This window comes from Populus euphratica, unplaced genomic scaffold (genome assembly GCF_000495115.2).
Source record: "Populus euphratica unplaced genomic scaffold, PopEup_1.0 scaffold582.1, whole genome shotgun sequence".
Taxonomy (NCBI): Eukaryota; Viridiplantae; Streptophyta; class Magnoliopsida; order Malpighiales; family Salicaceae; genus Populus; species Populus euphratica.
The window spans coordinates 101,013-117,912 of NW_011500454.1; the positions used below are offsets into that span (position 1 = coordinate 101,013).

General features: G+C 30.6%; 1 protein-coding gene across 10 annotated transcripts in view; it reads right to left on the bottom strand.

Annotated features, from left to right (window-relative positions):
• The window catches only part of LOC105114781 (mediator of RNA polymerase II transcription subunit 15a-like), a 103,801-nt gene extending 88,324 nt beyond the window's left edge, over positions 1-15,477 (bottom strand). For 3 of the 10 annotated variants that reach the window (XR_840205.1, XM_011011453.1, XM_011011451.1), the window contains exons 1-2: positions 15,404-15,477; positions 14,032-14,174 (exon numbers count right to left, since the gene is read on the bottom strand). Coding sequence is in view for 6 of the 10 variants with exons in the window: in XM_011011453.1 (XP_011009755.1) it covers positions 14,032-14,144 (113 nt within the window). In the remaining 4 variants the exon portion in view is untranslated. Of the gene's footprint in view, positions 1-5,480; positions 5,495-11,342; positions 11,670-11,763; positions 11,843-12,446; positions 12,534-13,641; positions 13,948-14,031; positions 14,175-14,929; positions 14,984-15,403 lie in introns of those variants that run through there. The other 7 variants (XM_011011449.1, XM_011011455.1, XR_840207.1 and 4 more) reach the window with 6 other exon arrangements.
• Between the last annotated feature and the right edge of the window lie 1,423 nt (positions 15,478-16,900).

Genomic DNA, 16,900 nt, shown 5'->3' on the forward strand with positions numbered 1-16,900 from the left:
AAATTTTATTCACTTTAGTCTCACAGGATATCTTTCATGAAGTGTTTGCTCTTTTACATTCTAATTTGCTTATTAGCTATTTAGTCATAGATTGGCAATATATACCTAGATTCTAGAATTTGTTAGCTTAGTTACACGAGTCTTTCGCAATAGTAACAACTAACATAAATGAAAAACAAGACTGGCGTTGCCGTGGTTTTATTTAAACGGTGGGTGTAAGCTAAAGACTGGATTGAGCATTACTGACAACGCCGTCATTCCCAACAATGGTCTTTTGGTTTCAAATCCTCTTTCCCGCTACTGTTCTTCCTGGTTTGCAACAGAATCAAACGAAAGGCCCTTTTTTAGAAAATTTAATGACCAAAAGGAAGAGAATCATAAAAATCTGCCTTCTGTTTAAAGAAACATCTCCCTTCTGTTTCCTCAACATGTTTTTGGCTGCAAATCTTGTATCCCTAGCGATCCCTCCTCTTTTTTAATTCCTGTGAGCTATTGTTTTAGATCTGTGGTGTAAACTGACCCCAACAGATAATACATTCTATACCCAATCTATATACATTCTATACCCAATCTATATAATATGCTGAAAAGACATCATATTTCTTCTTACATACCAAAAGATATATTTATTTTCAGTACACTACTCATCTACTATTTCTTTAGTTTTCTTCTTGGGCATAATCAAGGGCATGTGAAGCCCAGTCCAGGTTATAAAAGAAACTGAGTCATTACAATTTTGATCGGCTCCAATTCGATTGAATCAGAACCTAACAGACATCGGGGTGGTATAGAAATTAAGAACACATCACAGGGAATGTATAAAATGAAAATAATAAAAGAATCGGAAATCACCAAGCTTATATCCGTCTACAATCTAGAACAAAATGGACTTTGGTTTCTTAGATCAATTCTCTTCGGAGTTCATAGCTATGACAATAAGCTACCAAACACAAACATGTTCTTGAAAAATTTGGTAAACAAACCATCTAGGTGGTGGCCAAGTGATAAGAACTTGGGATTAAGGGGTTTGCTTCCTCTGTAGTCTCAGGTTCGAGTCCTTGGTTGCTCATATGATGGCCAATGGAGGCTTACATGGTCGTTAACTTCAGGGCCCGTGGGATTAGTCGTGGTGCGCGCAAGCTGGCCCGGACACCCACGTTAATCTAAAAAAAAAAAAAAATTGGTAAACAAACTTAAATCATCTGTAACATTTACAGACTCTGATGACTGATTGGTGAAACTTCATTTTTTTTAATCTGCAAGTCCAAGCAAGCACTAGGATTACTTACTGGAGAAAAATATTAATCTACAATTTACACTTGCTGATAACATGCATGTAGATATCTTATTGGTTGGGTTTTACAATTTAGACTTTCTTATAAAACCAGGAGTGAATCACATATAATACAGTTGGGTATTTTGGATCATTTTACTTCATAAACCATTTGCTCATTTTATATGCGAGGCCTTAATTTGCCTAGGGGTCTTTCTTAAATGAAAACAACTGTTAACTTTCATGTACACTGAATCAGCAGAGGGAAAGCTTGAAACCCTGTAGCAAAGATCTGAGATAGAAACTGCATCATGGGATTTTGTTTTTCCTTTCTTCAATTTTTTGGAGAGAAAAAAGAGATCAGGATTGGTGATTCTGGAGCAAGAAGCCATGGCCATGATCGCAGTGCAGGTGGTGCTCGAGAAACTGGCTTCCTTTGTAGCAGAAGAAACACGGTTCTTGGGAGGAGTTAGAGGGGGAATCGTTGAACTACAGGATGATTTGTATAGCATGAAATCTTTCCTTCAGGATGCGGAAGAAAGGACTGAGAGTGATCAAGGACTGAGAGATGTAGCTTACGATGCTGAGGACATTCTTGAAGAGTTCATGCTCCGGTTTGCTCCATCTCACGGGAGTGGTTTTATCCATTGTCTTCGCAATTCATATCGTTCCATCAGTAAATTAATAGACATGCCATCAACCTCCACATGGTTGGGTCACTTCTGGCCTAAATATTAATTTAAACTCTTTTTTAGGCTGAGATCGCCCAATCCTTTTTTAATCTAAGCCTGGCCCAGTTAGTTGGGCCATCCTAGCCCATATATATTTAATATATATTTAATTATAATATCTATATTATAATATTATTTACAAAAACAAAAAACTCCAAAAAAAATTCAAAAATCCTTTTAAAAAATTTATGATTTTCTTGCATGTTTTTCTATCGATTTTGCCTAATATTGGGTTATATTTTTACACTATAAGATACAAATACAGTGTTAACATGCTTGATTTGTCTCTGAAATGTTTCTAAATCTTTTTTAAAATAAAACAAAAATCTCAAAACTTTAAATTAATTTCATTTTCCAAAAGATAAAAAAAATATCTTGTTTTTAATGCATACAACTAAAATCCTTAATTTTTCCAAGCATATTTTCTTAAAAGACAAAAAATTACATCTTCTCATGTTTTAAGAAATTTAAAAAATAAATATCATAATCAGTTTATGATTATTTATTAGGATTTGACCAAAATATCAAAAACACTTTTACCAATTATTTTTTAAGGGTTTAGATGTAGACATTAATATTTACGGGTTGTAAAACTATATAACAGAGTGCATCGTTAAGTATTAAAGATATAAGGTATAAAATAAATACGATACTAAATTTTTTAACTTTTGAACGGTTAGGATTTAACTTGATAAGATAGAGACTCTCTCATGAAGGGAGATCTACCTTGAACCTTAGAAAAGACCAACGAATAGAAATCTAATTTAGAAAAACAACAAAAAAAAATAATATAGCTTACCTTAGGTATGGTACACTAGGAGTGATATGTCTTCTCCTTACATAACCAGTCCCTTACCTAGACTCTTGCAAACCGTAGGTTTCTAGTGATCATAATACTAGAAGACGACTCTTGAATATTAGTCATAATTTTATGATTAAACCCAAACTCATTTCCCTTCCTAATAACACCACACCTCATCAAGAGACACAATAAAATCTCGTCATCGCCCATGATGTTGCGGCAAACCCCTCGGCAATTCTTTTAATTGCAATAATTTTTTTTTAGAATTCTTCCTTATTGTTTTTTTCCTATTAGATTTTAGCTCTATTTTTTGTTTTTTTTTTCAAGTTTTTTTATTAATAGCTTTTTCAATAATTTAACCTTTTAAAATTAAAATGGATGACATTTAAACTTCTTGATTAACTTTGGATTCATGATATAACAAATTGTAATTTTTTAGATTAGATCAGATTTAAAAGGTTTGCCTTGTTTTTTTTTTTATATTTTGAAGTTGATATTTTTTTTGAAGTATGATTTTTTTTTTGTTTATTAGTAGGTTGTATGATAATTTGAATAAACATGAATGCAATTTTTTTTCTTATTTTTTTGTTGGTTTATTTATTATTATTGGTTTTTTTAGTAAATATTAAAATTTTTAATTTAACAAATGATTTGGAATTTGTATTTTTTTCACCGTTCACCTTTTTTTAATATTAAAAAGGTTATTGAGCCTGTTGCAACACGTGGATAATATATCGGCCAACATGTCTACCTTAGAAAATTCACAAGCATGGTATCCTCCTGACATAGTGCTGTCCTGACATAGTGCTGACAAAACACATCACTCCTGACCTGGCCAGCCTGAGTATTTCTGGTGATTACAAGGAGGCAAGGATATCTTTGGATCAAATGGCAAGATTGTTTAGGATATTCTCGTTATTAAAAAAAAAATACAAAAAACAAATATTTTAACGTTGTTCATCTGGATGATATTTTTTAAAGCATTTTATTTATTTTAAAATATATTAAAATAATATATTTTTTATTTTTAAAATATATTTTTAATATTAAAATGTATTAAAACTACTAAAAATTAGATTTTAAATTTTTTAAAAATATTTTTAAAACATAAAAAAAAACACAGTAATTTTATATTTCACTAGTAATCGTACCACTCACTGCTTGTGCAGAATGGCACTTCCGAGAGGAAAATTAGACATGTTGTTGACACTACTGTCACCTGATCGCAACCTATTTGATTAACTGAATGCCTAGTTCAATTCTTGATAAAATGTCATTCTATCAGAAATTGTATGGTTCTCCTCTTGATTACAACTTCTAGCTTTGGATTTTTTTTTTCTGTTATTGTTTCTGATTTTGGTACTTGATTTGTCCTCCTTTTTTTTTTTTCTTTTTTGCAGTGTTGAAAAAAAGGAAGCATTAGATGAAGTATGCGAAAAATGGGTTCTTCATCGGCTGTGGATATTCCAGTAATGAAGGTAAATAAAATCACTTTTAAAATTGTGGGTTTTGCTTAAATCTCTGTTTCTTATTAATTAGAGCCTGTAATTACTTTTTTAGATGTACAAGTATGTTTTTCTTGATGGGGTTATGTTATGGTGTTGCGGTTGTTTTATTGGTAGGAAATTATGTTGGAGTTTTGTGCTGGTAAAATAGTTTGTCGATGGAAGTTTGTTCCTAATTCTTAAAAAGGACTTGTTAGCATTGGAAGGGCAAACTGGTGTCTTTTGGTTTTTTTGTGTCATATAGAGTTCGTGCCTGTGTAAAGATTTTTAGTTACTCCTGTTGGTTTGGTTTATCTTAAGTACTAGATAGTGTGTTTCTAGCATCTTGTTTCCTGTTTAAAGTCGGATTTTTTGAATTTTTCCAGGGTGATGAGGGTTTGCTTCATTTCCACTGGCTTGATAGGACTTTGAATGCTGTGGAATCCTAGTTATTATTATGTTTTTGAGCCTGGGGATTTTGTTCCTCTCTTCCAGTATTGGTTTTTTTTTTTTTTCTGTTGTTTGTTTTGTTAATATTCTTTTGAGGTGAGAACTTGGTAGCTTTTTCTTGACATGTTAATTGACAGGATCAGATTATTTTTTTTTCTGAAGAGGTTGTTTTTGAGAAGGTACACTTTTCTCTTTTAGTTTTTTCTTAGCTGGGAGATATTTGACTCTAATAATTGATTGTAATATCATAGATTCATAATTCTTTGGGTTATTCAAGTTAATCAAGCTTTGGGGAGAGTTTACATCTTGAAATTCAATACAGATGATCGAAAGTTTTTCTTTTGGATGTAGGTCAGGTTCATTTTCAGTGTTTTTCACTCTCTTATGTGTAACGTTGACTCGGCTGTTAGTTGCATGATTTTGAAAAATTATGTAACATGTTTGCAAGAGCCAAAAGCTAAAGATGATTCACAATTGTGTAGCTCTACCAACTATTATAGTAATCATCCATTTGGTAAATGCTTTTGTGTTTTGAGTCCTTTGATAGCCATGCTACTTTTGTGTTTATTTATTTATTTATTTTTATCTTGTATCTGCGTTTATCTCCTCCCACCTCCATAATTTCATAAAGAAAACCTCTATTTCACAAAAAGATCATATTAGACTAATTGGATTTCCTGTTTTCTACTTCCTGTTTATTTATTTTAATTACACACTTCGTACGTGTGAATTGGTCTTCTTAAAATTTTACTTACTAGTTTTACTCCTTCAAATTAATGACTTGACTTATAACTTCAGCACTCATTCAAGAGTGAAGTTTTTCCATCAGCAACGTCGTTGCTTTATTGTGTTGCCTAGCAGAGTTCCTTGATGAAGAAGAGCCTGATGCTCTACTCCTTTCCAAGTTTTTAAAGACGTGCTTAAAGATAATATCTCATCAAGGTATATTTATTATAACAAATAAGCATACTCAAATATGATACTTCAACTCTAAGAGTTGATATAATAATAGTAAGAATATAGAGCTAAGTAATTTTTTGTTCTTTGAGACTAAGAGTCTGTGGAGCAGAATGAGCCTCCGTTCTCTCTTTCTGGTCAGTCATCTTGGAAAGCCTATGTTCTTACCTTGATGAAGACTCCTATCTTATTTATTCAAGAAATATCAAGAAATTTTCCAAAATTATTTCTTGACAAAAGCATGTCACCCACCTTAGCCCATGTCAAATCCTTCATCCTCTTATGCTCTTGCACAGACTTGCCCTCGGCGTAAATTTTAAAACTTGAGGCATCTTTTATATGGAAATTTAGAATCATAACTTGGTGTTTTTCCATGTATATACAAGTTTAATTCTTGTAATTCATTGTAAAATAACTTCAAAAAGGTTAAGGAGCACTTTTATTACCAAAAAGAAATGGCCCAATATTACGTGGCCATTTTCTTTTATTCTGATGAGATTTTTGCTCATAGCTCTCAGAAATGGAAACTTAGTTGTCCCAGACCTTGGTGCAGAAGTAATAAATGATATAAACTCTTCATCAGAACCAGTGAAGTTGGAAGACTTGCAAAGAATCCTGAGTAATATTTGTGTTATGTTTAGATAGTGCAATTGACCATATCCTTGTTTGCTGTACTTATGGTGGCCCGTGCCGTGATGTGATGATAGATGTTGCAGGTAGTTCAGCAATTTTACAAGATTTAACTCTTCTTTTTATTTGAAGGTTTCTCCGAATTGGACAAGTTGATTTGTCTGAATTTTGGGATCAACCCCAGTAAATTTGAGTGGTTTGTGGCTTTTGAACCTGTAGCTTAGCAATGGTTCTTAAATACATGGTTTTTTCTTTAGCAAATCATTTACTCGTGTTCATCAGCATTAACTAAAGTTTTTAGTTAATTCTTTCTTGGGAAATCTAAGTATTCCAAGTTCTTGAGAGAAAGGAAGTTTGATACAATCAAGAAATTATATTAAAATAAATTAAAATTATAAAGGAAATAAAAGAGTTAGCAAGAAGCAACAAATTGTCGCCAAGGGGTATAGTGTAATGATAAAAAGTTTAAGATTTGCACAGTCGAGCTTTTGATGTAATAAGCAACAAGTTTCGAATTCGAGGACATAGTTTGGGACAGTCGAGCTTTTACTTGGTCATTTAGGTCTACAAAATATCTTTTTAAAGGATGGGATCTCGTCGAATAAAAAAAAAAGCAACAAATTGAATGAATAATAAGTATTTTAATTGAGTTGGTTTTTAAATTTTGAATTTAAGTCTCTTTTATTGATCAATTTGCTGCTGTAAACAAATTGCTAAAAAGTTCTGGCAATGGACAACACGTGATTTTGGTCCATTATTGGCTGTTGGTCCATTATTGGCTGAGTAGTGTACTTTTGATGCTTTTCTTTTTTTTATCTTTTGAGATTTTTTTTTTAATTTAATGGACTTATAATTAGTTTTTATTTTTTAATCTAAATATAATAATTTAAGATATAAAAATCTCTCTATAATAGAATACTGTTATTGAAACGATTCTAAATCAAAGATCACTAAATTGGTCAATTTCTATAATTCATAACTACCTATATAAAAATAAATAAATAAATTAAGACTTCATGTAATAGAATAAAAAAAAATTATTGCAGTAAATTCATTATGATTGATAAAGAGGTTGCGGCGGTGAAAATATAAGTAAGAGAACTTATTGTTACGGTGATGATGCCATGATTATAATAATATTGGTAATGTAATAATACAAGGTATGGTGGTATGATTATATTAATAATGTAAGGAATTAAATAACACCTTATTACTAAATATGTTTTCTATTTTCTTCTATGGAGAACCAAAATCATACTAATTTGATTTATTTAAAAAAACTAATATAAATAATTTGTAATACAAAAGCAAACCTTTCTTCTCAACCCAACCAGCTATACGATTGGGTTTTATTCTGAATATCTAAAATTCTTCATGCCATTGTTCATTCTTCTCCCTTTCAATTTGCTTAGCATTTGTTGTTTCCTTTTCAATTCTTCTACTTTTTATGATGTTGAAAAGAAAATTTTCCACCAGCTACTTTAAATCTTATGTTCAAAAGACATTGGTTCAACTGTTACTTTTAACCTGGAGTTCATAAGGAAGCAATGAGAAACTAGATTTGCCTTTCCATCTTCTATCAACAATTTGAGTGGCTTGCACATTGGTTGCTTATGTTTATTGATGATAACTTCTATTGTCTTTTTTTTTTCGATTGTAATTCACAACAATAGATGGAGTCTGATTATCTTGATATGGAATTGACATGAAAGAAAAAAACAAAAAGAAACTTACATTCTCTACTTTTGATGGCTTGAGCATTGTTTGCTTGAACAACAGATTAGGTCTGATTATCTTGGTCTGGAATTGACAAGAAAAAAAAAACAGAAACTTGCATTGTCTTCTTTAGATGGCTTGAACATTGCTTGCTAGATGTTCATTAATTTCTCTTTTTGCAATGAACTCTTGCATATTTGACAGATCATGCTACTTTTTTAACGCTATTATTGTTCTCTTTTGAATTGCCAAAATGATTGGTTGGATAATAGCCACTGTGATTAGAGAAACTGAAATAATTTATAGTATGCAAGTCTGTAAATTCATTACAGCAGTCATGTTTTTATCTAAACATTGCCAAGAGTCAAGACCAAAGTTAAATCAATAACAAAAAGATGAAAAAAAAACCTAATATAAAAGTGACAAAATTCATAAAACTCAAACATAAATAATTTAATGCCAAATGATAAGATTATAAAAATTGGTTAACTTAACTTATCCGCGACCTGAGATATGAGATAGAAATAACCTTACAAAAAACAAACCAAAACAAATAACAAAGCTTAAGGTCCAATAACTCAAGGTTGATGATAAAAAAATTAACTTTTAAAAATAACTTAAAAAAATACCAAACTTAAAATGAGTTGATATTCAAAATTGGTAGAGTGAATTATGAGACAAGGATTACCTTGTAGATGACAGACAACAAAAGATAATGAAGCAAAATTCTCCATCATAAAAAAATAAAAATCCAAACAATAAGGACAAATTCTTTTATGGAAAATCATTGAAAGAAAATAGTGAGGGATTAAATGGAAAAACAAACTAAATTAACAAAATGATAAACAATTGAAATTTTAAAGGCTTGGTATGAATATTAAAGTCCAAAAAAGAGAGGGAGGAGAAAAAACCTCTATCACCATCGAACCACTACAAAAATGACGACATGTCATGCTATCAACTACACCTTCACATTACACATTGGACTATTACAGGCCTCTTGAATGATATGGTGGACTATTACACACTAACACGTGTTACGCACATGTTAGCTTTTTTTATTGATTTATTAATATTTCAATACTTTAAATTACTAAATAGCTCCTAAGAGCATCTAAATATTACAAAAAAAAGCTATGTTGCAAAGATGAAAACACTATCCCATTTCAACATTAGATTTTTTTTTATTCTAAGCTTAACTTTTTCATTGTAAAGTATACAAAACATGGAAAAAAACTAAGAAATGCCTCATGTCAAAGTCAATATTTTTGAACTCTCAAGGGTATTGACATTATTTATCTGTGCAAATAAAATAGAAAAGACAGAATGAACCTTAAGCAAAGGTAAATTGTTTTTTTTACTTACAAGGGCAATGATGTAGTTTTAATATGAAAAAAAAAAGAGTAAACCTACTAAATTATCCCCAATTAATTTACAAATAACCTTTAAATCTATTGGAAAAGACAACTTTACCCTTACCTTGTTAGCAAGGTAATTGTTTTGCGTAGAGAAGGTCAAAAAGTAGATATATTATGCTAATCCATTGTGTTTTACCTTATAGTCTATAATGAATAAGTGATCTCTTTTAGGTTTTTATTTTTCATTTTTTTTAATTCCACTTTGTTTTAGTTTATGTTTAGATTTTTAACATGCATTCTCAAACCAAATATCTCCTCTCTTGTAAGCATATATGTTTTTTTTAAAAAAATATTTTCTCACATATGAAAATGTCAAACCATTTTTTTTCTTTAAAAAAATTAGGATAGCTTTTAGTGTAGGTCACCTGTCTAGTTGGATACTATAGTGTAGTTTCATTTTTATATGAATAGTGTAGTACTTTATTTTTTTTAATTAGTTTTTTTTTCTTTTTTGATTTGATTCTGTTTTTTGTTTTTACACATTAGTCCTTATTTTTTGTTTAATTTTTTTGGCCTAATTACATGAGATAAAGTTTTCAATTTAATTAGAAATAAACTACTATACTAAAAAAAAAGATTATACTTCTCTACTTCCTTCACTCTTTATATTTTTTTTTGTTTTTTTAAAATTCATCTTTATATTTTTTTTCTTCTTGATTTGATGTTTTTTTCATTTTTTTTCCTTTTACTTTTTTACAAATCGGTCTTTAGAAATTTTCTTCCCTTTTTTATTTAACTCTTTTTAGGTCTAATTGTATGAGATAAAGATTTAAATTTAATTAAAAATTATTTATTATACTAAAAAAGTTAGGTTTTCCCTCCTACTTCGCTATTCATATCTTTCCCTTAAAAAAAAAAAATTCTATCTTCTAATTTTTTTTTGATTGAATGATTTTTGCTCTTTTTTTCCTTTCAATTTCACTTTAATATTTTGTTGATTTTAAATTGATTATCATAGTTATTTTTTAATTTCTTTATATGTGGTTATCATAGTCTAAAACAAATATCATGAAATTTGTTAAGATCTCAATTTTGATAAGTGTCTATTTTAATTATTGTATCATTATATAAAAAATAATTTTTAAGCCTAGTGAAGTTTATGATATGGGCTGCATATTTGATGAGTTAGACCACGAAGCTGGAGTTGATTTAGTATATCATTATTTTAATATTTAAAAAAATTATCATTTTAATTGTTTTTTTTAATCCAAATCATGCTTTTATTAGTCATTTGAGCTGCTTTAATTTGCATATGTTAAGTTAACTAGGTTATGTATAAACAACTCTTTTATGAATTAATTTTAAATCTATACAAGGCAAGAAATCAAGTTAATTTAAGAGATTAAGATCAACTTTAATAACAATATCATTATTCCTTTGTTTTTAGACCCTACCTTCTATTTTTTTTCTTTTTTTCAATTGAATCCTTTTAGACTCTTCTCTAGTTTTATCTTTTAAAAGACCACATTGCAGTTCATTTTCTATAATTTTATTTCAATCTCAAATAAATATACTAATATTTAATTAATACTTAATTTTACGAGCAACTATTTTTATTATTATATTATTAAGTAAAAAATAATTAAAAACATAAACCGAATGGAATACATTATTCATGTCGTGGTTTTGAAGAATTAAACTATAAAATCTGGATTGATATTATATTATCATAATATTAAAAAAAATTAAAATCAAATTGTGTTTATTTACCGGTCAGATAAATTAACATTGAACTCATCATAATAACTATACCATATTAGAAGAACTTTCATGGTGATATGGATAAGAAGTCAAGTTGAGAGGAATTTCCGATTAATCCACTACTTTTTTTATGTTGCGCAAAACATAAACCAGTTCCTTCCTAAATATTTACAAGTAAACACTAGTGTCTGTTTTTGGTGTAACAAACAAATTAATCCCTCAAGTTTTTTAAATAATTAATTGAGTTTTTAATCATATTTTACCGTCAGGTTAGTGGAACAAATTGAGGAAATATTGCTGACAGCTCTACATTTGACCGACGAAAAAGTAATGAAGGGACCAGATTATTGCATAATGTAAAAGTACAGGGAAAAGATTTAACAGATCTAGTTATCACCAACAAAAAAAAACACTATTTCACTGCTCAGTGTCTCACTGTAGTAATGGCACTTTATAATTCCAGGGATGATCAGTTTTCGCTTTGGGAATGGCCATCCGCAGATATTCCTGCATTACATGTTTTGATTAAAGCATGGTATATACATAGCAATATAAAACAAAAGGTAAGGATGTTTAGAAATTCAATGCTTGGCTGCATTACCGTTGCCAGTGGGTATGGTATTTTGAGACCTGGTCTCCATTGCAAGCATCTTCAGAGATGTTTTACGCAGATAATCAGACTGAAATTAGATTTCAATAACAAAACATTAGATCTCTGAGCAGTCCATGTTACAAGAGAAGGGGGAAGAGGGATAGATGCTCTTACTAATATGCTAGGCTTTCTGTATTTGCATTGTCTGTGAGGATATACTGTAAACTATGAAGAGAGAATAGAATTTGCTGGAATGAATTGTATTATTGATCATATCATATATTTATACAAGTGCATTACAGTCATGCCCATAGATTAGGAATCAATTACGACCACCTTACATTTATCATCCTATAGACTTAGTTTTGCACTAGGAAAGCCAATGTATTCAGATTATCCATTCCTAATATATAGCTTACGAGATTCGTAGCATATACTTCGGTGTCCTCTCTTTTTATTTAATTATTTATGTTTGCATTTTGCACACTTCTCTTCTTGAAAAGGACCTTGGTCACTCTAAATAAAATACTTGTAAAGAGAACTGACAAAAAGTTGTGATCTTCTACAGAATGACCAATGAGGAAGTGTGGACACACTACACACACGTGTACATGCATAAATCCACACTTATGCATGTGTATATTCATGTCTATAGAATATCAAAATTATTGAACCTAGCATTAGCCGAATACCTGATTGGTGGAGGCAGTATAAATCTTTTCCTCAAACCGTCCAACAATTTTCTTGAGTTCTTGTAATCCCTCTTTAATATCTCTATTCTGCACATGTAAGACATTACATTTAATTTTTAACGATAAGGCAAGTATAGAGAAGTTAGCAGCAGTGAGAAAGAACTGTGAACTCATACACCACACCAATATCAGAAATACATACAACGGAATCATTGGCAAAAAGTAAAAACAAATAATGATATAGCCAAGTGTCGGTCAAGTAATATATGGCATCAGAATACATACATCTATTTGTACTTCCTTTCCCCGTATTATTCCAGAGGTACAGGGTATAGGAGTTCACTTGACCACCCTTCTGTCTAAAATTCTAGTTATGAGCTTCATGGTTAAATTTCTGTATCTGGATTATGGCTATGCTCCAAGATATACAAGTGAATTAATTGCAAACCAGGGGAACTCTGTGAAAACATTACAATAACATTTCCTCTGAGCAAGAAAACTTTTATACATGCACTACAATTGACAAAGAAAAGAAGAGAAATCCCTTTAATTTATGAAAATGCAATGAGATAACCTTATCTCACGCTGCAATATATACACTACAGTGTTCATTGGCTCATTGGCTACTGCAAGTGCCAGCAGTAGCTGTCTATATGATTTTGAATGTAGAGAGGTCAACAAAACATTCAACTTTATGCTGAGAAACTAGGAAACCATGCACCATTGTGGCTAATTGATTTTTGTCTGCTGCTTTTCAACTTTAAGATCACCATCATTTCAACCCTTTAGAAGTTAAAACAAATAGAAGGCCCAAATCCAACACCATTCATTTAAGTTCATTTGCAACTCGAGTTTTAAATTGAAACACGTATGCTCATAGCAATAGATTAACCTTGAAATTAAAAGTGGAACAAGCTTCATGCAGCCATCCAAGAGGTCATCATCAAAAGAAGAGATTACACAAGAAATTCCAACAAAAATTACTTCCCAGCACTTTATGTTCCCTCAAGTTTGCTTCTTGTGAGACACAAATTAAAAGATGAAAAACAAAAAAAAAGAGGTGTGTGATACTTGAGGTTGCCTCATGGCAGTCCAGCTAATTTTAATTAACCTTTTGCACTTCTACTTTTCTTTCATATAAATAAAAAATTTACTATTTTGCAGCACTTGCACATATTAGGAAACACATACTTACATTTTGTCGATTATTCTTTTCCGTGAGTCAGGCTGCAATTGAATTCTCCAATAACCCATGTCAATGACAGGTTCTCCGCCTGGGATAGTGGGCCTCCAATTATTGGCATCCATGGGGTTTTGGCCAACCAAAAAGTTCCAACCAAAGATGTTACACAAGAAGTTACAACAAAAATTACTTCCAGCACTTTTTATTCCCTCTAGTTCACTTCTTGTGAGAAACAAGTGAAAAATGAAAAAGACAAAAACAGAGGTGTATGATACTTGAGGTTGCCTCATGGCAGTCCTCCTGATTTTAATTAGCCTTTTGCCCCTCTCTTTTTCATTCATTTAAATACAAGATATACTATTTTGCAGCACTTGCACATATTAGCAAACAGATGATGCTTACATTTTGTTGACTATTCTTTGCCGTGAGTCAGGCTGCAATTGAGTTCTCCAATCACCTGTGTCCATCACAGGTTCTCCGCCTGGGGCAGTGGGCCTCCAATTATTGGCATCCATGGGGTTTTGGCCAACCAAAAAAAATCACTTCTATCACCACAAAAAAAAAAAATAATTATATTGCACGTTAGAACAGACCCTAAAAAGAAAGACAGGAACAGCAGAAGAGAAGAGCACATCAAAGTCATGAAAATTGGAATATCAGTTTATTCAGACTTGAATAGATTTAAAAAGAACTTAATGTTCCAAAAACATTGTATACGTATTTAAATGCTTTACTTCAATAGATAGATTAAGTTATCTCTCTAGATATCAGTATATCACATCTTACCAATTTAGATTCAGGACCTTTTTCAGGTGCTTACCAAATTTTACTCGCATCCAAATACATACCGTCAAACCTCCTCCCCCTCCTCTCCTGTTGTTATTTATGTATGTATTTACTTTTCTGAAAGAATAAATGTTGTAGGGAGCAAAGAGTGTAAATAGAAAGAGGAGAATACCACATCCCCAAAAGAATAAAGAAAGAAGAAGAAAACAAAACAAAGTCATAGAACAAGGCTTTTCAAATCCCGATGAATATCAGCAATCTAAATACCCCAGCAAATAGAACATGAACAGGCCACAAACAATAACCCATCCCAAAGAGATTGTCTAGGATGTTTTAAGCTAGGAAAATGAAGAAAACGACGAGCATCAACATGACCAAATTATAAAATTTAAAGTTCTGTTCTTTCTTTCTTTTTTCCATGTGTGAGCGAGCATGAAACCCAAGGATATCGTATTGTTGTTAAAAACACAATAATTTTGAAGAATTCAGTAAATTCCAAAAAAGAAGAATCAACCAAACAGCTCATTTTTCGGCCATTCCGGCAGTAATATCCCTTCCACTCCAGCTGCTGCATAAACTAATTAACAAATTATCGATCGAGCCTAAAAGATTTGAATTGATTTCTATTCTCCACTTAAAAATGAAACGAAAAAATAAAATGAAATAAATTTGGGTTCAAGAATTCAGGGCTTGATTATTAAAACAATAAGTGTGAGAAAAATCGGATAATATCTTGTAAATTAAGGGGGAAAATTGAAAAAGAAAATTTAGAATCGGCTAATTGTGCGTTTCTTTGAATGGCATTCACGAGCAGCGATTTCATCGGATCCGATTATATACTTTTTTAATTTACTTATTAAAATCGAATTGCGTTCACTAGCAGAGATTTCATCGGATCGATTTTTTTTCTTTAATTTACTTATTAGAATAAAATAAATAAAAACACCCATGAATTTTGAAAACAAAAACATGTTAGAAATAGAAGCACCTGGCAGAAATCTGAAGCCTTCTTGGCGGCAGCGGTTTCCGAGAGGCGGAGGAGGGAGGGAGGGACGCTAGACCATGTTTGTTTTCTGAAAAATAGTTTTTGGAAAATTATTTTTCAAACTTTTCTATATTTGTTTGTTATTAGGAAAGTTGGTCAATAAAAAACACTTTCCGATCAACAAAAAACACTTTCCAATCAATGGAAAACACTTTCTAGTCAACGAAAAATACTTTCTGATCAACAAAAATATTTTTTAGTAAAAAAAAACTTTAGCTTGGTTTTCAGGAAAGTGTTTTTTTTTTAGCTGTGTTTGTTTTTTGGAAAATAGTTTTCGAGAAAACATGTTCCAAACTTTCTTGTATTTGTTTTTTCAGAAAGTAGTTTTTGGGAAATCACGTTCATTGTTTTTAAGATTTGATCTTTATTGTTTGGATTATTATTTATTTTATTTGAGATAATTTATGAATTTTTTTTTAATTTCATTATTATTCAACTTTTTAATTTGTAAGATTTATTCCTTATTATTTTAATAAACTTGAGAAAAATAAAATATTAATAAATTATTTTTCAGTTCATTTTCCATAACATAACCAAACACTGGAAAGTGTTTTCTAGTTCATTTTTCATAACACTGCCAAACATTGGAAAATACTTTATTTTTAAGGAATTCATTTTTCCCGGAATTTACTTTCCCCGGAATTCACTTTCCAAAAGGAAACAACTTTCCTGCAAACAAACAGGACCTAAAACATCAACAAGTAAACACTCGCTTGCACGCGCGCACTCGCGCATATAATGATTAAAATATGAGGTAAATTCTATTAAACTAGTGTCTGTATTTTTGTTAAACAAACAGATTAATCCCTCGAATTCATCTAAATAACTAATTGATCCTTGAATCACATTTTACCGTTAAGTTAGCGGCACAAACTAAGGAAATATTGCTGACAGCTCAACATTTTACTAACGAAAAATTAATGAAGGGACAGAATTGTAAATATCTTTAAAAGTATAGGGATCAGCTCAGCATTTTGTTGAAGGGACCAGCCAGTTGTGGGCAAAGGTATATTTATTATTTCCGTTAACTTTCTAATATTAGATCTATTTTGTTGAAGGTACAGCTTCACTATAATTTATTAAATTTAGGTTGTGATACATTTGTTGCACATGGCAAGTTATAAAATATTTGATATACACTTTGGACATCACCAAGATTAATCAGTGTCCCATAAAAAGTTTTTCTTTTCATATCATTATCTCAATTATATATTTATGTTTAATAAATTAGTATATTTATACAGTTTTAACTTGTCTTTTTTTTCATTAGTTTTTTTTTAATTTTTTCATTCAATATTAATATGAATTTTTTGTTATCTTTTATAGGAATATATGGTTAGTTCATAAAAAAACTCTAAGAAACATAGTTGTTAAAAACAACTAAGCATATAATTCATGTCACGATATCAAATATATTAATCTTTGTTATCTATTTATTAA